Raw genomic sequence first — 23,432 nt, 5'->3', positions numbered from 1 at the left:
CCTTGTCCAGACATCCGTTATTCCGGATGTTTCCGAGGAACGTTGCCAAGCTGTGAGTGATGATGATCCTCTCGACAGGAAACCAGAAGACACAAACCTGTCTCAGTCTGTCAGATGGGATGCAGCAGAGGGCTGGGGGTAAAGTATAAGAATACTTTAGACACTGCATACATGTAAATCAATGCATTTTAGCCATTTTAAGACAAATAAATCGTCGCTGTCCTTTTATCCTTTTATTGTCTTTTATTTTTATTTTTTTACATTTTTACATTTAGGGGGTGAAACTGAATGCAGACATCCCAAAAATTAAAAAAAAATAAATGGACATACAGAAAGTGTTTTTCAAAGGACAGCGACGATATGCATGACTAGCATGGTGACCAAACGTCCTCTTTTACACGTACATATCCACTTTTTTAAAACCTGTCTGGGGGATTTATAAATGAAATTGCCTGGCTTCATTTTGGGACAAATAGGAGGTGGAGTGCACCGTGTCGTTACAGTGACTGGTAGGCCACAGAGGGCACCTAAATCGACCGCAAGGCGTGTAGGGGAAAAAAAGGCGGGTTTTGTGTGAGTGTGTTATTATTGTATATTAAAAATGTTTAGTTTTAGTTTTTTTTTTTTCAAAGAAAAAAAACTAGGTCAGCTTTTCACGTACCATGCTTCCTGAGTCTTTAAATAACCTGAGCTGTCGGCAGCCAAGAATTTTAGCTCACTGGTAGGACTCCGTGCTTACAAACTAGAGATGTAGTTGTGGTACTGGTTTGATCCCCACTAGCCATTAAAAAAAAAAAAAAGGTTATTCATTAATTTGTCAATATAAATAGCATCTTTGAGTAAACTTTGAGTAGTATTCAAGAATCTCTAGGCCGGGCTAGAGATTCTTGAATACCAATGCCAAGTGTCCTCTTTTTTTAGGAAATCAAAATGGTGTGAATGGTGATCGTTCTTATTATTGCCATTAATACATATGGAAAGTTGACAACTTTAAAAATACCTAGAATTTTGCTATAATAATAATAATAATAATAATAATAATAATAATAAATAATATTGTTGTCTGCTAGATATTGATCCAACCATCTATTTTCTATTATCCTCACTTTGGTTGCAGGTCACACCTTGCTCAGCTGACTTTGGGTGAGAAGCAGTGCACGCCCTGGAATGGTCACCAGCCAATCGCAGGGCACGTAGACAAACAATCATTGTTTTTGGAATGGTGGGAGAAGCTGAAGTGCCTGAAGAAAACCCAATCCAGCATGTAAACCCCACACAGGGAGACTGTAGCCCAGGTTCGAACCCCCAACCTCATAACTGGCTGACGTTCTAACCATTAGTCCATCATTTTCCCATTTGTGTGAGTTGTCATACTAGCGTACAATTCGCATGGGCATGCGTGTCTGATCAAAATGTAAACAGATACTCAGACTTCCTGTCTGAGGACCAAACAGAGGGGATATTTAGAGTGAGTGAGAGAGAGAGAGAGAGAGTGGAGATGGGAAGTTAGGAGGGATGTTAATAGGTGGAGAAAGACAGAAAAAAGACACTCAAAGACACACAAATACAATATAGGGCTTTGATGAATTCAATTTGGAAACAATGCGTGGAGCAGCAGCAAGAAAGAAGCTACAGGGACACAAGATGGTGATGATGATGATGACATTTTGTCTGAACTTGTGTAGGGCAAGGTGAGCAGAGACAATGAATGCAAAACCCTGCTTGGAAAACATTACCGCATCAAGGATTTGAAGCCACCTGAGGGACTCTGTCAGTCTCCTGCTGGGCTAATTGTGTTTTCTCTCAAGGTAAGTTTAAATTGTATTTTCTCTTTTAAGGCAAATCTCGCATTCTGTAATAGCGTTTACACCTAATCTGGGTTCCCACAAGTACAAGGAAAATATGCTTGCATGTCATGACCTCTGAGCATTAACTACCACTGTTGCAAGTGTTTACTGCCTTTACTATTACAGTACAATCCCCACTTTGAGGTAAAAATTTATTTGTTATTTGAACTTTTACATAAATGTATACTGTTGAGGCAAATGGGTTTTATTCCCATCCGCCCATTTTGTTTCTCAACAAGTGGACTTTTCCTGCAACCAGTACAGTTATGACACTTAAATCAAAGTTACTGCAGCAACAAAATGTGTCGATTGCCTTCAGGGGATCTCTCAGATGCAATAAGATGATGCTGGACAGCGTGAGATCTTTATTCCATCACTCCCTTGCTATAGTCCTCTCAGGCGCGCACACACATGCACAAGTGTATAGAGACTCCCACGCTGCTAGAATTTATTTGTGTTGTGCCTCTGAGCCCTCCGGACTCTTCTCCGTGTCTCTTTGCAGCCATTGCATCACCGCTATATTTGATGTATTGTATACAGCGGCATGCTGACAGTATGCATTGATGTATTGGTTTAAAATATGCACTAAATAAATGTCGAATCCATTAGGAGGCTACACAAGCATATTTCCTAAAAAATTGTAAATATATACTCAGACTGTGTGTCTAATGGTTAAACTGGCAATGTTTATATTGTCATGATTTATCGCAGGAAATCATAACTCCAATTATCAGTGAAACCTCCAAATTCTTAATTTGTTCTGTAATACTTCCAAGATGTTCATATTTTTAAACCAATTTCCGTTATATAATGTAAAATGAATTTATTTGCCTCGGTCCCAAACTGCGGCCATCATAAAATTTAAGTTTTAATCAAGGTTTTACATAACATTTTAACATTCACATGTATGAAGTTGTGCAGAGTGATGCAATTGCATATAAAATTGCTGGTATTAATTAATGGTGTGTGTATAGTACTTGTAGCCCATACAATGTGTTTACATTATCATCTGCTGGGGGAAAACTTTTTTTTGTGTGCATGTAGCATCATAAAAACAACACACAAAAAACATAGAATTTAAAAAAAAAAGTAAAACCTTTAGATGTCCACTGACACTGAAAAGTAACCAAATTAGTCATTAAAGACCCATTTCCCAACCAAGCAACTTTTTCCTCCTATGGAAAACATTGTAGACCTTAACAAATATTAGAGCTGAAATGCATGCTTTGGATGGCTGCGAAACCGTGCCTTGTAGCCCACGACTTTTTTTGTGCTGTGCAATAGCTAAAGGTCACTATGATATATTGCTTATCATTGTTATTTCTCTCCGAACATTGTTTCTCTTGTTGGTTTTTACAATGAAGAATTACAGCCCAGTAAAAATGTCATTGCGACATTTTTTTCCTTTTCTTTTCTGTTGTCTCAAAGACAAGTCACATTATTCACATTTCACTCACACAGTGCGGCATGTGATTATCATCAAGTCGGAATAAAATCCATCAGCTGGCACATTAGCTTGCGTGAATGATATGCTTGGACTCGGAGTGCAAAACACACAGGATGCGTTTGTGTTGACTAATTCTTAGTTTCATGAAACAGAGTAACTACGTAGATCTTTCCTTTTATTTTTTATTTTCCATAGCTTTTGAAATAGAAGGTTATTGTAGAATATTGTAGAACCTAGATGACATTAAATTGCTGGCATATAATAATAATAAATATAAATATAATAATAATATTAATAATAATAATTATTATTATTTTATATAAAATAAGGACTTTTCACACAAATCCATTGTCTGAAAATATCCATCCCCATCCCCATGAGCTCATGTGAGATCAACGACAAATGAATAATCTGTATTTATATTTCCTTTGCACTGTGGCAATAAATAACATTATAAATAGATAGCACAAATAAACTGAAGATGGGCTTAAATTTATTTTGTTATTGTAGCCATGCCAACAGCAACAGCCACACTGAAGTAGACAGTAGAGGACTGAGTTTGTGCATTTTCGATAGTGCTTGTCCTCAATCGGGTTGCGTGTTAGTCAGAGCCAATCCCAGCTGACTTTAGGACTGGACTGTCTGCCATCAATTATAGAAGCAAACCCGCACAGACACGGGGTTGAATGTGAATCTCAGCCACCGTGCTGGCTAGTGCTAATCTTGTTTACTGTAAATGTGGGGATAAAAAATGGGGAAGTGGCTGTCCCTATGATGTAGTTCTGAACAAGACAAGAAATGAATCCCAGATGACTACATTCAACATATCCCATTGGACATCTTGATTGTTTCGTTAATCCTGATATCCGAGTCGATGAAAGCGCAATTATTGTATTACTGCTCCAGCAAGTGGAATACAATAATACAGAGATATCCATCCATTCATTCATTTTCTATATCGCTTATCCTGTTCAGTGTTGTGGGAACTTATCCCATCTGACCTCGGGTAAAAGGCAGCATACACCCTGGACTGGTCCCAAGTAGTTTGGGATTTTTCATTAGAGTTTTTGTTTTCATTTTCACTTTTGTTTTTTAAAATCAATCAGTTTCTCCTTTTTGGAAATGCTTTATTAGCTTTATTTGTTTTTAATGCTTCATTTTAGTTGTGTTTTTATTAGTTTTAGTATTAGTTTTATTTTTATATATATAAAGTTTTTGTCTTTTCAAATGCTAAGTACCCTAAGTAAACGTGCAGAATTAATGTTAGAAGCATTGTTTGCATGTATTCTAACCATGTACTGATAACTATGCTCTTGTCATCATCTATATTCAGGTGCTCACCAACATCAGAAAACAGAAACCTTAATCATCATCACCCGTGTCCGTCATGATCACCGTGGGCGCAAACAGCACAGCATCCTGGACTATAACCAACACTTCCCTTGCCAGCCAGGCTGATGTGTCCAGTGTCAGCAACACAAGTGACATGGAAGCATATCTGCAAAAATTAGCTCATTTGGATGAGGGACTTTACAATGACTTCTATGGACTTTGGATTGCGCTCATGATCATAAACTCCCTTATTTTCCTGGTATGTAGATCCTGATTTTAAATGGAATGCTTAGCATATTTTCTCACTCCTGTTGACGAGCCCGCCTCCGATTTCAGGTGGGCATGGTGCTCAACACGTTGGCTCTTTATGTGTTCTGTTTCCTCACCAAGCAAAAGAGCACCTCAGTGATCTACACCATCAATCTGGCCGTGACTGACCTGCTGGTTAATCTCTCTCTGCCGACACGCATCCTGCTTTATTACAGTGGGGGAGCTTGCCTCACCTGCTCCTACTTACATATCTTCAGCTACTTTGTCAACATGTATTGCAGTATCCTCTTCCTCACCTGCATATGTGTGGACCGCTACCTCGCCATAGTGCAGGTAAATTAAGCAGTAGTTGGGGAAGCATCCTCTTAACCCTGTAAAGCCTGAACCATTAAATATTGGACAGAAAACGAAGATTCTAAAGCAAATGTTTTGTTTTCAAAAATGTATTTCCAAATAACTTTCAATTTGTATCATATTTGATACAACTGGTCATAATGATCAAAGGTTCTCTTTTGTAAACAACCCAAAACACAATATTTCATGCACAGTTTTTAAAAATCCTGTACAATATTTATTTTAACTTAACATGTGTAGATTTTTTTCCCCACTTTTTAAGTACAGTTCAGTTATTGTTACTGTATTTTATATTTGTCTAATATAGTTGGTATAAATTGAGAATCACTGTTTAGAGGCCTCAAAAATTCAATTATCTCCTATAATACGTTTGGTGCTAGAAAGTTGTTTGTGCAATAAAAACTGTTATTTTCATGTCCCTACAGGTCGAAGCATCCCGTCGGTGGCGCAACACCGGCGTGGCCAAATGTGTGTGTGTGTCTGTCTGGCTGTTTGCCATCGTGGTCACCTACTCCTTCCTGTCCACGGCCTTCCAACATACCGAGTGCTGTCTCTCCAAGCTCCTCTTCCTCACCCTCACCGAGTTCTTTCTACCGCTCATCATCATCGTTGTGTTTACCCTGCGGATCGTATGGGCGCTCGCCGATCACAGCCTGATGCAGCAGAGCAGGTACAACCAGCAGATGTGATTATAAATTAATGGTTATTTTTTTAAACATTGGTTTCTGTTACTATAAAGTGTTGGCATATTTTGTTTACATTTGCATAAATAAATAAAAATTCTTACAGATTTTTAAAAACAATGTTGTAATATACATGCCAGGCCAGTAGGTGGTGATGTGACTTTATAAGAAGACACTTGCTGTCAACATTACGCATGTAAAAAAATACGTAAAAATTGTGCCCCATGTGGTTAATGCTGCTTAGTGCTTCCTTACATGACTTCAAGACAAAACCATATATTTATCGATAATTTGTACATCACCATGTTATATAAAGACATTTGATAAAGGAGTTACAACAACATAGCAAAGTGAGAGAAACAAATGCAAGAATAAATCGTGTCCTTGTTTATCCATGCAGGAAGAGACGGAGGAGGGCTGTCCAGCTGCTGACCACAGTGCTGATCATCTTTACTGTCTGCTTCACACCATTCCACGTACGACAGGTGGGTGAGAGGAGCTGGCACCCTCTAATCAACTGAAATTGTCAAGCAGTGATATTGCACTGTGTATTCGCCACGTAGGTGGTGGCATATTTCCACCCTGATATGCCTCACCACGCTATCGTCTACCATTTGACCGTCACACTCAGCAGTCTGAATAGCTGCATGGATCCTGTGGTCTACTGCTTTGTGACTAACAACTTCCAGGTAGGATGACAACTTCTTGGTTCTACAATACAGTGGAATTTTAAAGTTGAGAGAAAAAAAAAAACTAAAAATAAAAAACTACAGTGGATATATGTAAAAGTCTCCACACCCCTTTTCAAATGCCAGGATTTTTGTAAGATTTAAAAAAAAAAAAAAAAAAAAAAAAACAAGACCAAGATAAATATACCATATGAAATAAAATACAATACAATAATTATCTATTGGTAAATTGGCAGGAGACCGTCCCCTTTATTCTGTGCCAAAACTTTTGCTGTCTAACTGCATTCCCAATAATTCTCAAAATACAAATAATCACAGGAGGGTGTAAAAAGGCATTCTGATCCATTGTTTTGCATCACCATAAAGCTGAACAGGACAGGTTAAAAAAATGTAGCACTCTTTATTGAGTCATTCAGTCATAACAGACTGTCACCTTCCTGGGCAGGCAACTATGAGGAATATTTTCCGGCGTGCAGAGGCAGAGCAAAGCAGCGGTGACATCATCAGCATGCAGCACAGTTCCAAGGCCTCAGGAGGGGAGGCCGCCACGGCCGTCCCTAATAATGTGATCATGATGAGCACAATTCCCCCATCACCGCAGAAAGGCACTCCGAGGATTCACAAATTGTAAATCACTTGAGGAATTTTCAGCATCAACTGTAGGATGGCCAGCGTGTTGGACATCATTGAACAGCATTGATACAACAAATTCAATTCATTACGGGGATGATGAAGACTCACTTCTGGTCTGGGCTGACATTTTAGATTGCACAAGGAAGACTTGAATGGAAACAAATCAAATGTTGTTATTAACAAAGGATTTTAACGGAAGGGGTGAAAAGATTGTTGTTGTTTTTAACTAAATCAGGCCACACCTGTCCCTGTATGTTTTTATGGCTTGGTTACCTCAAAGGAGTTAAGACAACGTCAAGGAACGATTACCCCATTTGTACAGCAGAGGGCAGCACTGTTGGGAGAAAATTTCTGAAAAGCTTTCATGTATTGTGCAGTGGGTTAACACTTCTAATAAACTACCTGTTACAAACGCCACAAGAGTCCATCTAGCATTATAAAGTAGTTTAATGCGGAGATTTTCGATTTCAGTGACGTTTTAGCATTTTGAACAAGGATGATGAATTTGATGAACATTCACCTTATACTCAAATCTGACTCTCTGGGCTTCTGAGTGGTCAGAAATAGATAAAGTAAATATTTAACTCAGCTCAAATAAGCAAAAGAAAAAAATGCTACGTGAGAGTGCAAGTTAATAATTTGATATCTTAGCTAAGATTTACTATTTGTTGGTAAGATATTGGGAACTAAAAAAAATAATGGCAATAATAATTCAATACAGAACAAATATGCATACAATATTGCTAATTAATTTAAACAATACATAATTATGGTTTATCACTTTAGAATGAGTAATTTTGTTCTAGTGCTTCTAAATATGGGTGTATTTTGTTTAAAGATGTGGAAATTAATTAAATTTAGCCTTGAAGCATTTTGGTTAAAGAGTTACATGGACACAAAAGCATTAAAATGTTGTTTTTTTACAACAACATGATTTTACCATTATATCACATTATCAAATTGTTGTCTTTTAACTAAATCAACTTTCATTTTTCAAGTAGTCATCATTTATGTACATTTGATTGGTGATGCGTTTCATTATGTCGTCACCTTCCGGAAATGAAACGTATGATGACGCAACAGCTCGCTACCCTGGCCAGTGGCCACGCCTCTCTTTGTTACTGTGGAAACCGATGAGGTTGAGGGGGGTGTACTGTAGTTGGGAGTGAAGCGTTAAGCGTACTCATTTAGCTGCCAAAGGTTAGCCAAGCCCGCTAGCCCAAACTGAGAGCTTCGCTGTCCGCGGTATCGAAGTCGGTTCGCGACGAACAAGTGGCGTGTATATGGAATAACATCCTCAGGTATGTTTCTGCATCTTTACCATTTCCTTACGAACGTGGAATTACTCAAGTCACCATTAACGGCAGGTTAGCGCCTCAAGTTTAACGCTAACAAGTCAAATACTACCCGGCGCGGCTGGACTTGACACATACATGACTTAAATGCTTTTTTTTTTGCTCTACATGCCAACCTCCTGTTAGCAATAAATGCACACGCAAGAGTAAGTGGAGAATGTCGTAACATCAACAGGTAAAGACATAGTTACGAGCAACCTACCAGACGCATGTCTCGACTGGCTCAACAATTTCCACCAATACCATTCATTCCAAGGTAGGAGAATTTCATTTCCTCGCTGCTCAGCGGAGAATAGAAGATGCTGTCTGCGCATATTTTGGCTTTTATACATTAATGTTTGATGTAACAGTCAAAAAGCTGACGTGCTGATGGAGGATGACAGAGCCAAGCCTTGAAGTTTCAAGATGATGTCATCATAGAAGACATGTCTTAATCATATTGCTGCGATCTTTTCTCCTGCTAGCAATATTTCTGGGAACATTTGCATCAAAAGTTGTTCAAAAAACTAGGTAGATAGAACTGTAGCAGAAAAGGTAATAATGCTAGAGGTAGTACTATCTCTGTTCCTGCAGCTCAAAATGATATTAGAGGAACCGAATGTACACAGCACAAATTGAGACAAGTATTAATGACAGCGGTCACTTTGCTCTTTTTTGAGACAATTACATGTTAATCTTTTGCTTCAGTTATTCAATGGTAATGTATTGGCAAATGTTGCTGCCTTTCATGCAGATGGCACAGGTTCAGTTTGCTGCAAGCAAGTGCTCCATTACTGAGCCACAAAACTGGGCCAAACAAATCATGCGAGCGACTCGCTGTGGCGGGATAAGCCGAAAGTCACATTCATTTAGCTTTAGTTTCAAGGCCATTTCAAGCTATTTTTAAAATTGTATTTCATTTCAAATATTTCATAAAAAATGTGTTATGTTGAGCTATAATTTTTCACTCCCTTCTGAAATTTTGACGCTAATGATGACAAATGTTATGGCTTCATCAGAAGATCTTCACATCATCAAACTACTCATCATCCCAATGTTGAAATCTCCTAAAAGGCATACTTGCGTGGTTTTCTTGGGATAGCTACATTATTATGTCATAGCTTCATGAATTCAGTTCTTTCTTAGGCTTAATAACAGCGCCATTGAGTGGTCACACGTGAGCGTATCATTTCTAGTTTAGATATAAAATATGAGATACTGTAATGTGTAGACTACAGATCAGCTAGGGTCGCTACCAATACACCATTCTTTCACTCCATCATATTTGCTCAAAGGATGATTGTTTATCCAGATAAGTGGGATTTTCAATGTTACCAGTAATGGCTCATGTGTCAGTGTGGTTGCAGAAAAATGCAAAGTTCCACATGTGGAAGATAATTCAATACAACTGGTTTGTGCATAACTGTTTTTGCCCTGTTTCTCTGCAGGTTGCTGTCTTTGTTGAACACGTTTTGGCTCCAAGCAGCCTTTGTTGCTGACGGACGCGCTTTGCTGACACGGAGACTCAAATCTTGCGCAATCCAAAAGCTTGCACTACCCCATGCTGCCACCGTAGTTGTAGTTAGAGTAATTCCAAACCTCTACCTCACACAGCCTTTCCTGTTTTTTATCATACTGCTTCCCTGCTGAGCTACGGGATCCTTTTCACTCATACCTTCAGAAAACAGGATGGACAGGATAGGATTTTTATCATCACCCATTTGCAGGTAACGGATTTGAGGGCAGCTCTCCCTTGCTTATGAACAGTGAAAATTAACTCATGGTCATTTATTGTATCGCTTATAGAGCCAAAACTACAATTTAACTGGACAAAGAAACACATAGCAAAGCACCAATGGGAGAACTGACAGCCTCGGACCTTGACCAGAAGAGGAGGCCAACCGAAGACGACAGTGAAAGTGAAACAGAGGATGCAGAGGAAGCGTCGGGTGAAGGCAGACGCTCGCAGATCCCCCTGCACCGCTGGGTCATGCACGGGGCAGTGATGTTTGGACGGGAATTCTGCTATGCTATGGAAACTGCCCTGGTCACACCAGTGTTGCTCCAGATAGGTAAGAAGACATTCAACAGAGATAAAACGTCATTTAAAGTACTGTAGTTGCCAATCTTTGTTGCCTGTGGCAATTAGCTTATTTAAGGATTTCTTTGAAGTTTTTGGAATCACATATTAACTCTCTAGCAGGTTGATTGTTACTTTGATACAAGGGTGAGGTTTGGCATTATTATTTAACCCTTAAAAGGGAAGTCAAGTGAAAAATTGTCAATTTTCAATGCGCCCCCACTAGTCTAAACACAGTGAAATCTAAGCAAAAAAAATAATAATCCACCTGTTTTTATCCCATCTCTGGTGGCGGCCATTTTGCCACTTCCTGTTGACTGAAAATGACATCACAGTTGCTAATTCTAGCTCCAGCCCAAACATGAAATGTTGCATTGCGCCACATCATGTGCTTTTGTTCGCGAGTATGGCTACAACATAGAAGGCTTCCTCCGACATTAGATTAAGCATAAAACATTATTGTAAATATTTTTTTTTACTTGACTTCCCCTTTAATAGGGCGCTCGTGGAATCACTGGAAATGGTACACTTTAGCACAGTATTAGCAATCAGAAAGTATGAGCACTTGCACAATATTCAATATGACTGCACAAAGGCAACAATTGACATAATAATTGACCTCGTCAATAATAATGGTTTAGTGTACTGTGTCATAATGAGCTGTTCCTAATATTTTGGTTACCTGACTTAGTCCTCTGAGGTCAATCCCTTCTATTCGTGCGGGATAGGAGGACCACACCAGTCCGCAAATAGCGAAAATCTGTTTATAATTGGCAACCATAGAAATGCATTGGAGGGGGAAAATAAATAAACCTAAGAAATTCTTCAAAAGATGCTGAAAAATATTCACTTTATGTTTTCTATGAAAAACGGGAGAAAAATGGGGGGAAATATTCTGGAGAAAAAATATGAAAAAAATAATTCACGCATATGTGAATACGCAGGTGCGAGGTCGACAGTACCATCATTTATAAAGGCAAAATGTGTAGAAAGAGGTTTTATATTAGATATCATCATAATGGGATTTATCTAGTCTAGTAACTGGAGCTACTGTATTTACTTTTGATTCAAAGCATGTGATGTTCTGTTTGCACTGCATACCAGGTAACTAAGTAAAAGTCATAAATTGGCAAGGCCTCACTGTCAATTCAGCAAGGCTTTTATTGCATAATGAATTTATTGCAGTAGCTGCTTTTAGCGATGCCCCCCAGCTCAACACTTTGAATTCCCTGCAACAGTAATAACAGCAGAGCGGTTTGGAAACTGGACTGGCATAGCGGATGTGTTGCGCCATAGTGTCATGTAACCTGCATGCCCAGCAATAGCTATCAGCAATGTCAATGGCAAACGCAACAAAGGCACGTTTTCCTGGTATGTCAAGAATGTCCAACACAGCGCATTGCAGCTCCACCGTCTTTCTCCGCGTTTGCAATATTGAGAGAAAGATTAGGTTTAAAACCCTATTCAGTGTGTTATGGAGGCATTTCCATTTTCTAAGCATCCAGCTTTGCACTGCTGTTTTTCCCATGTGTCGAAAATGCAGTTGCAGTTAGTATTCGTTTTGTTGCCTTTTTCTTGGGCTTATTCTACCGTTGTGTAGTTTGACTTCAAGCCTGTTTGACTTCCCAGGCAATTTCCCAGTGGTAACAATGCATTTGTAAACAAACATATGGATCCTTGATTTTTTGAATTTCCTTGAACAACAATGGAGAAAATTAACGCTTGGGGTAAATTAATAGTTATTTTCAAGCTTTTTTTTAAAAAAAAAAAAATTATATCTTACCACAGTCGATGTCAAAATGACTGCTTTTGACAGCAAAATAGTTAAGAGTGAATCACCAGCCCCTCTGTTGGTTGTAAATAAAGTACTCTCCTCCATTTTGTTGAATAGCCTTACGAACATGATTAATCAGCAACCAGTTCACCTAGTTTTATTATTATTTAGTTAGAGAAATTATTTTTGTGATTTTTTTTGTGGTTAAAAATGATCTGATATGATGTCAACAGCAGCTGTTTTGGCTTGATTGTGGGTGAATTTGTACTGGTTGATGCCAAGAAGTGTCCACAATGCCTCACTTGTTTTATTAGTTTTCAAATATTCGCTACCACTCAACATAACATCTCAATGTTGGATTGATAGAATAATGCAAGGGGTTGTTTTTTTTTAGCAAGAAAAAGTAAAGGCTATTACGAAGCCAATCTCTTGGTTGAACTCTTATCAAAGTAAAACACATTTTGTCACATATCCGCTTACCCATCTGAAGTCTAAATCCTTGCAATTTTAGACTTGGTGTACTCATCCAAAGCAACTTCTTGGGAAAGCCCTCATCCTGTTAGTGATAAACATGTATGCATTCATTGAATAACTGAATAAAAAATTATATCATAATTTTCACAAGTGGCTGAATGTGTACAAACTGCAGGAGTGTCTTTTCTTGAGCCCTCCCCATGCTTAGCAACTTTAGCTGCAATTGTGTTGACTTAGTACGGGATTGAAGAACTCAGCAGAGGAAGGCGGCGTGGGTATAATATGTTCTTCCCGTGAGAACCAGACATCTGACTGGCTCGGAATCCAATGGAGACGAAAACAAAGCTCTGCCTCTCTACAAGGGATGGAAAAATCTCAGCCGTTGTTTTGAAGGCAGCCTAACATGAATGTCATTGTGTGTACTTTAATGTAACAAAATGTGTGTGCTTAAACGTGGTCAAGTCTCATTGTGGCTCTGGTTGGTATGTCTGGGCTGTTGTAACAGGTCACCTAATAGTCATCGGTTAGCGCAAGCTACCATCATGCACACACTGATATGTGCTTTGCTATTTAGAAACAAATTTGTAGGAAATATAGAGAAAGAAACCCCTAAAAACCTGCAAATCACAAACTTGTTTACCTACTTCTAATAAGTTCAAATGTAAGTCAGTGCTTTACAAAAATATAAATGCTGTCGTTTAAAAGCATTTGTTCCAAACATCAGCACTAAGCTGCCTTTATAAAGAAGCAATTCATCGAAATGAATCAATTTACAAACGATCACATCTCTCAACTGTTTCTGCCCTGTGATGGAGACTAAAGTTATAAGGTTCTTTTGTCAAAGTCAACTGTTGAGTGTCCCGTGACCTCTCCTTGAATAGCAATTTATTGAATGAATTGACTCTATTATGTGTGTGTGTATACTGTATGCGTGTGTGTTTTTCCTAGGCTTGCCGGAGCAATATTACAGTCTAACTTGGCTCCTCAGTCCTGTCTTTGGCCTCATCCTCACACCTGTGATGGGCTCGGCCAGCGACCGCTGCACGCTCCGATGGGGTCGGAGGAGGCCGTTCATACTGGCCTTGTGTATTGGCGTACTGCTCGGGATGGCCTTGTTCTTAAACGGATCGCTAATTGGTGAGGTCAAAGTTTATCGACAGAAAATTGCACGGCCCTTGCGGATGACTCCACTGAATGATATTTTATGCAAATATGTTTCAGGCCTTTCCATTGGTGATCGCCCCAGTAGCCAGCCAATGGGCATCATCCTCACAGTTGTGGGCGTGGTGGTGCTGGACTTTAGTGCGGATGCGTGCGATGGACCCATCAGAGCTTACCTTCTTGATGTTGCGGACACAGAGGAGCAAGATATGGCCCTAAATATACACGCCTTTTCCGCAGGTGACAATTTCAGGGTTTCTGTGAATTCTCAATTGGTGGGTGCAGACCCATAAGTGGTTCTGAGACCCATAATGACTCACGGACTGGTAGGGAAAAAATTACAGGAAGTCCTTGGTTTATGTATGGTATCATCAACATTATGAACAGCATGCATTGAATACAGATATTTATTGTAATTATGACTTAATTAAAGCATTAGTGCAGGTTAGTGATAGATAGCAACATCTTGCGATTTATACAAATTCAGCTTGCGATGCTGCTATAGGATTGGAGGAGTCTTTGTACAGTGAAATATTTAACATGCATCCAGGTCGGACTGGCCTTCTACTTGGAAAATATTATGACATATATTTTATGATATTGACAGGCATGCATCAGAAATGTCATTACTTTGGGTACAGGACTTTCTTAAGGAGAAACTGGTGTGAACTGTAAAGATAACGGAACTTTTGTGTAAATGTGCAATTTTGCCGCCACCAATTGCATCTCCAGAAACGGCAAACAACAACTACAGAGGAGAAAAAAATATATTAAAGAGAAGTCATAGGAAAGCCATGGCAATAGCTGTGATTAAGTGTGATATTAAAAGTGAGTTGAGATCATTTGTAAGAAGGGTAGAGAGAAGAGAACAGGAAATGAAGCTCAGTGCATCAAGTGAGATCCCCTGGCAGTCTTGGATATGATATCTAAAAAATGAGCCTGGACATGTCGGAGTCATCCCTGACTATCATTTTTATTTTTTAAAATTTTGTAGAACCACAAATAAATGCAAGCTCCCGAGAGTGTAGCCTTCTACTTGATAAATAATAATGGCATCGTTATGCTTTGTATGTAAGGGCGCAGGAGGAGGATTTTAAATACAATTCTAAATTGTACAGGAAGCCAGTGCAGCAAATAGCATAGGAGAAATATGATCTCTTGGTCAGTTGTCAGCTGTCTCCTGGTTCTTGTTAGAACTTGTGTAGTGGCATTTTGGAACAGCTTGAGGGTCCTTACAGACTTGCTCGAGCAATCTGTTTGCAGAGAAATGCAACTATCCAGCCTGGGTCGCAAGTTTTCGGCATCTGCAAGCAGCAGAAAATGAAGAATATTTTGCTTAAAAAAACCCCCACTACATTTGTTTTATGTGGTAATCAAAGGATAGAGTGTGACCAAGATATCTTACAGTGCTGCTGGAGTTTATTGCAAAGGTGCTGGGAGCCAAAGGGTGTCATGTCAGTGTTACCTGACTTCAGTAATAATAAGTTACCAGTCAGCCAGCCACGGCTGTTTTTTTAGGTTTTGCAGTTTGCAAGTTATCTTTCCCTGACTGCAGTTCAGAGGAAGGCTTGGTAGTACTACCACTGATAAAAGCACTTTAAATTCTAAAGCAGGCATCGTGCAAAGCCAGGGAAAGAGTATCGCAAGGGCTGCACTGGAACACACCAACAAAAGTTCAGTTCCGCAGATGTTTCCAAGAGTGATAAAGCTCCAACTTCAGGTTTTTCGGAGGCTTCAAGTGGAAAATTATGACACTTTGACAGCCTGAAGTCGGCGCAGGAAATTTGCTGTGGATAAGCATACAGTAAATTGTACGATGCGATGGATGGACCATTAAGCTTCTAATATGCTTAAAAATTAAATTACTTAAAAAGTAAATTAATAGAAAGCCTTATCATGGCAATGTAATGTTTAGTGGAAAATGCACAAAAATAAGCATGATTTGGCATCCAAACAATGAGGCTATTTTGTTTGTGTGTGTTTGTTTTCTGCAGGTCTCGGTGGCGCTTTGGGCTACATGCTAGGCGGTCTCGACTGGACTGGCACAGCTCTGGGCCAAGCGTTTAAGTCGCAGCAGCAAGTGCTCTTCCTTTTTGCAGCCATCATCTTCATCGTCTCCGTCACACTGCACATGTTCAGTATCCCCGAGAAGCAGTTTGTGGCATCCCAGCAGCTTCGCGTCGCAGGAAGAAGGGATTCAACCAGTCAATCATCTTACCGACTGATTAGTCACACACCACCGCTTCTTGAAGCCATTGCAGAGGAGGACCCGCCTTGCCGAGAGAGCGACAAATCGGAACCTGAGGTGAAGGAACTGGACTTTCTGGTTATGGAGCGAATGCGGAGTAAAAGCGATTCAGTCTTAGCCATGCCAGACACGAAAATCAAGCTGGATCCTGATCTTGACCTGCAAGGCCAAGTTTTCTTGCCAGAGGTCCATCAGGCTTTACCTGAAATCCAGGAAGGTCTAGAAGATGCTTTCAAGCCTTCAAACCCAAGTATGGAGTCTTTGAGTCCGAGTGGACCCGCCAAATTTACAGATGGAGTGGTAGTTGTTCAATCTGAAGATTTTGCCTTATCTGAACTTAACGGCCAGATAAATGGTTCTTCTGAAGTTAGTCCGGCCTCTGACGGCTCACATATGAAACCAAAGGTAAAAATTATAGCTCTCCTATAATGGCATTATGTTCCCAGAGAGCTGTAAGACGAGTGCTTTTGTTTCTCTCCTGTGAAGCAGACCAAGCTGGCTAATGGTGTCAATGCTGGCTTGTCCCCCACCGAGCACGACGACGCAACCAAAAACCACACCTCCAACAAAGCTGGCGCTCGGCTCTTCAACGCCACAGCTTCTCCACGGCCACACAAACATACCTTCTACCGACAAGTAAAACACATTTGTAAATGTAAATTCATGAAGAATTGTCAATACTAAAAAATAAAAAATAAACCTGGGGGTTCAAATTAGTTCTCCTTGTTTTTTCAGCCATCTTTCACATTCTCTTATTATGGACGAGTGAGATCCCAGCGTCACCGACTGCGACGGACAGCCACCTCGAGTCCGCAGCCAATCACCACTTCCCGCAGTCTGAACGATCTGAGTGACCTGCAGCTGCATGCAGACAGGCGGGCGTTTCAGCTGTCTGAAAGCAGTCTGACTTCACAAGGTTCCAGCAGCGGCGGCGGGCCCAGCAGGGGCACAACCGTGCGACTGCTCTGGTTGTCAATGCTGAAGGTGAAGAGGGCTTGCAATATTTCTCTTTCATTACAACTCACAAACGCCGTCATTCGCTGTGTTTTTGTGACATTTCTTGTTCTTCACTGCAGATGCCAAAGCAGCTGTGGAGGCTCTGTATATGTCATCTGGTCACATGGTTCTCCTATATAGCGCAAGCTGTCTTCTACACAGATTTCATGGGACAAGCCATCTTCCTTGGTGATCCTAAGGTACACACAAACACTCGCTACTCCTTTATCTTCTGTTGCAGTGTGCCAGTTGCTTTAAAGGTGAAGTCAAAAAAAAAATGTTGACAATATGTTCTACGCAGCCCCACTAGTCTAAATACGGTATTCTGGTTAATATTGTGTTAGTGGAATATGAGTTCCGCAGCAAAATCCAGCCATTTTTAATAATATCAGAAGGCGGCCATTTTGCCGCTTGCTCTCATTGAGTGAAAATGACATCACATTTGCTCAGGTCTCAGGTAACAACCAATCACAGCTCGGCTTCAGAATACAGGTAAACTGTGATTGATCGTTGCCTGAACCCTGCGCAACATTGTTGTCATCTTCAGTCGACAGCAAGTGGCAAAATGGCCGCCCCCTGAGGTGGATAAAAACGGCTGGATTTTGCATAATAACTCATATTCCACAAATGTAATATTAATCAGAAGGTCATTTTTAGACTAGTGAGGTCACATATAACATATTATTGTCAAGAAATGTTTGACTTCCACTTAAAATTTAGAAACACGTGCACAATGTAATTAGGTCTAATACAAGACTTTTATAAAAATCCTAAAGCCTTTATTAAAACCAAAAATGGCATTTCGGTCTGAAAGAAATTTTATTTTTGAGTTGTATATTTAATCATTTGTTTTAATTTGTCCCTATGCTGACCTGTCAAAATATGTCTTTACATGAAACCGGTTTGTGGTGCAGAGAAGGTTGGTGGCCGTTGCTGTAGTTGGCAATAAAAAACATAAACTCACTTCTATTTTCACATTTAATACAGGTCACATTGTTCAGCTTTGACTCACACTTTCGGTGAAGCATTGTAATGTTTTTGTTATATTAAAGTGTTTTTTTCAGTATTTACCTCCCAAAAAGTTTCATGTCAGTTTTTGGTTGCCCATTAACTTAACTTACTGAGCTGTCTGTTTTTCTTCATGACATTTCAATAATCAATAGCTATTGTTGTATTTATATGTCGTAATATCACTATTGTTTTCACAGGCACCGGCCAATTCCACAGAGTTCCAGAATTATAACAGTGGAGTTCAGATGGGGTGTTGGGGGCTTGTGGTCAATGCGGCAACTGCGGCTGTCTGCTCAGGTAGGAACACAAGCACAGGTCCAAATGAGCATTTCAAGACAATTAACTGATGCGATTCTCTCCACCAGCCATCCTTCAGAAATACCTGGATAATTTTGACCTGAGCATCAAGGTCATATACATTGTGGGGACTCTGGGTTTTGCAATAGGTGAGAATATATGAATGAATGAAGAGCAGCTATATGCTGGAATCACCTACGTACGTATATCACGTATCCGTCCACTGTTGTGTCTTTTTAACCTTAGGAACCGCGGTGATGGCCATCTTTCCAAACGTGTACATTGCCATGGTAATGATCAGCAGCATGGGCATCATCTCCATGAGCATGTCCTACTGCCCGTATGCCTTACTAGGACAGTATCATGAAATTAAAGAGGTACTGATGCAATCCAAGAAGAGAGTTTATAAATTATATACAAAGTTGCCTTGAGGTACGAGTGAACACAATGTTTTTCCAGATACAAGTCATTGATTGGCCGATTTTATTTGTTTATTGCTTTGACTTGCGAGCTCAAACTTAGGATATGAGCACTGTATGGTGGCAGGTGACTCAACACCCATCGTAACAAGTGGCATTTTGAAAGATATAAGAAGAGATGATTTGAGATACAAGTATTTTGAGTTACAAGTGTAGTCCAGGACTGACTAAAACTCGCATCTTTAGGCACCAATAATCCCAAAAACGGAATTTGTCTGCAAGTGACATTCTCTTCTCTCTTTGCTTTCCTCAGTTCATCCACCACAGTCCAGCCAACACTAAAAGAGGTTTTGGCATTGACTGCGCTATCTTGTCATGTCAAGTAAGTCCATTTAAAATTTCATCTTTGCTTTTTCTTTGTTTGTTTTTTGTATTTATTACTCCATATTAATCATCGCCTCAACAGGGGTTTATTAATTTAAAGGGAAAGTCAATTCAAAACAGTTTTTTGACAATAATATGTTCTATGCAGCCCCACTATAAATGTGGTATTCTGGTTAATATTGTGTTAGTGGAATATGAGTTCAGCAGCAAAATCCAGCCATTTTTAATAATATCAGAAGGCGGCCATTTTGCCGCTTGCTCTCATTGAGTGAAAATGACATCACATTTGCTCAGGTCTCAGGTAACAACCAATCACAGCTCAGCTTCAGAATACAGGTAAATTGACTGTGATTGATCGTTGCCTGAACCCTGAGCAACATTGTTGTCATCTTCAGTTGGCAGCAAGTGGCAAAATGGCCGCCCCCTGAGATGGATAAAAATGGCTGGAGTTTGCTTCATAACTCATATTCCACAAATGTAATATTAATCAGAATGTCATGTTTAGACTAGTGAGGTCACATATAACATATCATGGTCAAGAAATGTTTAATGTTGACTTCGCCTTTAAGAGAAGTCAGCAACTATATCAGTCAGCAAATGAATGAGTAAAAAAGACCTGATGTGCAACAATTCTGGCCTGGGAGACTGCTGAAACTCCCAATGGCCACCACGCCCCTGATTCCAACTCTTACCCAAAACTAGCTCGGATCGGCTGCAGCCCACCCGCAACCCCAATAAGGAAAAGTGCTACAAAATGGACGCAAGGATGCTCAAGTCCATATCATTTGTGTATATTTCCAGGTCTACATAAGCCAGATTCTGGTGGCATCGGCGCTGGGAGCGGTCATCAAGGCCGTCGGTACCGTGCGAGTCGTTCCGATGGTGGCCTCCGGCGGCTCCTTCCTCGGCTTCCTTGCCGCCTCTTTCCTCGTCATTTACCCGGACGAGGAGCCGGAAAGCCCGGACAAGGATTCCAGGGACCAGGAGTTGGCCTGTTTGCCAGTTGACCTGGGCCACAATGGAGGAGATGGCGGTGAGAGATTAGCTCTGCAGTAGCTGGCAGACAGAGAAGACCTTCAGAATACTGAGAAGCAGCCAGTCGCCTGAGCGTGAACTATACACAAGTGTCGTCGCAGGAAGAAGAAGAAACAAGATAGAGATTTATTTGATTTGCACAGGTATGTCTCACTGCACGTCCCATTGCTACCTCAGCCTAAACAGGCTAACGTGGGCTAGACGGACTGAACGAGGCTGTTTGACAAGAAGCGTTTTTAGCAAACCTCTCATCAATGAGAAGCACACGTAGCACTTTGTATCTCAATCCTCCACTGGTGATGCTGCAGTTTTTACGTATCGCCTCCCAACTGCTTCATAGAGGATCACAATGATTTTCTTCTGCAGTATCTATCAGCTAAAGGAGAGATGTAAATTTGTGTTCCAGACCAGTCAGGTTCAAGAAATAGCTAACGTCGAGGTTTCATTTAGCATCAGGTTAGTTTACGTTGCCGCAGGCTGATTGATGTGTTTGATTCACTGTGATCACGTTGCCCCTATTTTTATTTAGTGATGAGAAGCACATATGCTGTGACCCCAGTGGCATTGAATTTACTTTGTGAAATGATACATTATGCCAGTCGTGCTAAGTTTTCAGCCGCAAATACATTTTCAACTACATTAATTTCATTGGCCACATCCTTGAGTAGCCCCTTGGGAGTCAACTTGGGCTGAGTGATTTTTTTATACGGTGCCTTTTTTTTTTTTTTTTTTTTTTTAACCTCCCATTGTGGCTGATAATTTTATTTCAGGATTAGTTTAATAACGCCCTTTAAGTAGTAACTAGGCTAATCGTCCAGCCTGAGAAAAAAAAGAAACTTTAATACCGCAAAATATGCAGGGTTACTCGGGAGTTGTAATTCTACTATGCAGTCTGATAAGTTCATGAAAGTGCCTTTTAGTGCAGAAGTGGGCAAAGCGGTTCGTTTTCAAGTCATAATTTGGGTTGTGCAACAATTCACTCAGTAAGCCTCGTACAACTCAGGACATAATGCTGATTAATATTGAAGAAGAAAAGCAGGTTCCCTGCTGTTAGCCACCAAAGGACTTTGGTTTGTTATCTTACCGGTACGAGTGGCACATTGAAGCCTGACACAATGTGTGTCTGTGTGTGAAAATAGTTTGGATTTTCCGTACATGTTAAGACCTTTTATGATGTGCTCCTAGTTCTGAAAGTTAATCACCAATGTTTGGGATGGTTTTCTGTTTTTTGCTGCTGTACAGATTTTTATATAAAAGATTTAAACTGTTTTCCAAACAAATACTTTAAAGAAAAGAAGGATAAATCCATCCACAGTTTTCTGTCATTTGTTGACAAAACATGCACACATTTTGAGCCCTTTGTTGTCTTGACTTTAGGGGTTTACAAGTGATCCAGATGTCAAGATAAAAACTCTTGTTAAAAGAAGAGTACTTTACAGTGGTTATAGGACAATGCAATAAAGCAAATCACAAAGCTCACAGACCCTTATGTACTGTAATTCCAGATAATATAAATCTTTATAAACCAGTAGGAGGATTTTAAAATCAATCATTGTTTTTTTATGGGTTACCAGTGCAGTGAATTGAGAACAGGTGTGATGTGTAACGATCTATTTGTGCCAGTAAGAATAGAGCGGCTGCATTTTGAATTAAACTAAATTACTAAATTAGATTAGCCAACCCTCCATTCCAATGAAGTTGGGAGGCTGTGTAAAATGTAAATAAAAACAATATATAATCATTTGCAAATACTTTACAATCTATATTTAATTGATATTTAATGTTGTAATTGGAAACAGGTGAGTGTCAGTTATCACAATTTCATCAGTGTTAATACATGTTTGTAAGCAATGTTTAAATTAAACAAATACAGTAAGTAAAATAAATAAATGAAAACGAAAAATCCGTACATGTAGAACGACATTTAAGACATTTCCACCCGGAAAGTTTGTGCTCTGACGACAGTCTTATTAACGCCCGCCCCCTGCTGCTTAATTATGGAACAGCATGGAGTTTGTTACATGGTTTAATCCAGTGATTCTTAATCGACGGTAGTTGTGTTTTAAGAGCATTTTGGAAAATTGAGAATTGCCATCTCATAAATCACTTTTGATGTCTCTTCGAAAGCATGCCAACTTTTTCGGTTAAAATGAAGTTTGTTTTAACTTCTATGATGACACGTTACGTGAAGACGTGAACCAGCTACTGCTCTCAGTGCGCATGTTTTTGCACAAAGACAAAAGGGAAGAAGCGCTTTTTCTTTTCTTGGCGCGCGCCAGCTTGATGAGGGGCTTCACTGAAGAGGAAAGAGGTGAGTGATGCACACACACAAACGCACATAGTACTTTTTACATTTGTAAAAAATGGCTTATTAGATAGCATTTTATTTGTAGATTACCTGTCTAAATATTGTTGTAGTACTATATACATCTCTAGTCTATTTGAAAAACACTATATAACATTATTATTATTATTATTTTAATAAAACGCTACGGTATTTGATTAGCAAGTTGTCTCCAAACTGTCCCCAATGGTTGTACACGTTATTTAATTATTAATTTCTTATATATTAATTAAATGTTGATTAATTTATTCAACATCATTGGATTATGTATATACTGAAAATGTGTTTTTAAAAATCTTTATTTAAAATGGCTTAACCTTTGTGTTTTACATCATTAGTGTTTGTTTCTAATATTTTTTTGCCAATTAAGGTGTACATTATTTATTTTCTAAAATATTGAAAGCAGCTCTCAATATGATGCATTGCAGTTTTACACAATTTTTTCCACATTTTTATTTGCACTTTTTAAATGATCCATTTAGAGAGTGCAGCAGTGACTAAAAAGTTGAGTGTGTTTAAATATTGCTGGCATTGGGCCGAAATATCATAAGTCACAATTTAAATATTTGTATCTATACTTTGGGTCAGTCTCTTCAACACTTTAGATTGGTCAGTAATTC

General features: G+C 39.5%; 2 protein-coding genes across 8 annotated transcripts; both read left to right on the top strand.

Moving 5' to 3' along the window:
• The first annotated feature begins 1,142 nt into the window (after positions 1-1,142).
• On the top strand, positions 1,143-7,640 carry gpr20 (G protein-coupled receptor 20). Its single transcript, XM_077576409.1, has 8 exons — positions 1,143-1,295; positions 1,686-1,808; positions 4,628-4,885; positions 4,963-5,229; positions 5,676-5,920; positions 6,334-6,418; positions 6,497-6,622; positions 7,068-7,640. The coding sequence occupies exons 3-8, from the start codon at positions 4,682-4,684 to the stop codon at positions 7,251-7,253; spliced, it is 1,113 nt and encodes a 370-aa protein (XP_077432535.1). The 5' UTR covers positions 1,143-1,295; positions 1,686-1,808; positions 4,628-4,681; the 3' UTR covers positions 7,254-7,640.
• A 730-nt stretch (positions 7,641-8,370) lies between these two features.
• On the top strand, positions 8,371-21,776 carry LOC144058135 (solute carrier family 45 member 4-like). Of its 7 annotated transcripts, XM_077576404.1 has the most exons (15): positions 8,371-8,556; positions 8,786-8,866; positions 10,038-10,316; positions 10,396-10,661; positions 13,866-14,054; positions 14,139-14,318; positions 16,073-16,731; positions 16,813-16,962; positions 17,044-17,310; positions 17,403-17,522; positions 18,531-18,630; positions 18,699-18,779; positions 18,877-19,007; positions 19,363-19,431; positions 20,235-21,776. In XM_077576404.1, the coding sequence occupies exons 4-15, from the start codon at positions 10,445-10,447 to the stop codon at positions 20,487-20,489; spliced, it is 2,418 nt and encodes an 805-aa protein (XP_077432530.1). In that variant the 5' UTR covers positions 8,371-8,556; positions 8,786-8,866; positions 10,038-10,316; positions 10,396-10,444; the 3' UTR covers positions 20,490-21,776. The 7 variants fall into 7 exon arrangements, with proteins under 7 accessions (XP_077432530.1, XP_077432529.1, XP_077432527.1 ...); XM_077576403.1 differs by lacking the exon at positions 8,786-8,866; XM_077576401.1 differs by having other exon boundaries at positions 8,737-10,316.
• The last annotated feature ends 1,656 nt before the right edge of the window (positions 21,777-23,432 follow it).

Source organism: Vanacampus margaritifer, chromosome 9, assembly GCF_051991255.1.
Source record: "Vanacampus margaritifer isolate UIUO_Vmar chromosome 9, RoL_Vmar_1.0, whole genome shotgun sequence".
In the NCBI taxonomy this organism is placed as follows: domain Eukaryota; kingdom Metazoa; phylum Chordata; class Actinopteri; order Syngnathiformes; family Syngnathidae; genus Vanacampus; species Vanacampus margaritifer.
This window is presented reverse-complemented; position numbering and strand designations above follow the sequence as displayed.

What these genes read in the sequence shown, in the direction of transcription:
- gpr20 (XM_077576409.1), top strand. Translation starts at nt 4,682, where the DNA reads ATGATCACCGTGGGCGCAAACAGCACAGCATCCTGGACTATAACCAAC. An exon ending in TAAACTCCCTTATTTTCCTG is followed by an intron (nt 4,886 to 4,962) that starts GTATGTAGATCC and finishes CTCCGATTTCAG; the next exon opens with GTGGGCATGGTGCTCAACAC. An exon ending in TTGTGACTAACAACTTCCAG is followed by an intron (nt 6,623 to 7,067) that starts GTAGGATGACAA and finishes CTTCCTGGGCAG; the next exon opens with GCAACTATGAGGAATATTTT.
- LOC144058135 (XM_077576403.1), top strand. Translation starts at nt 10,445, where the DNA reads ATGGGAGAACTGACAGCCTCGGACCTTGACCAGAAGAGGAGGCCAACC. An exon ending in ACCAGTGTTGCTCCAGATAG is followed by an intron (nt 10,662 to 13,865) that starts GTAAGAAGACAT and finishes TGTTTTTCCTAG; the next exon opens with GCTTGCCGGAGCAATATTAC. An exon ending in AACATACCTTCTACCGACAA is followed by an intron (nt 16,963 to 17,043) that starts GTAAAACACATT and finishes GGTTCAAATTAG; the next exon opens with TTCTCCTTGTTTTTTCAGCC.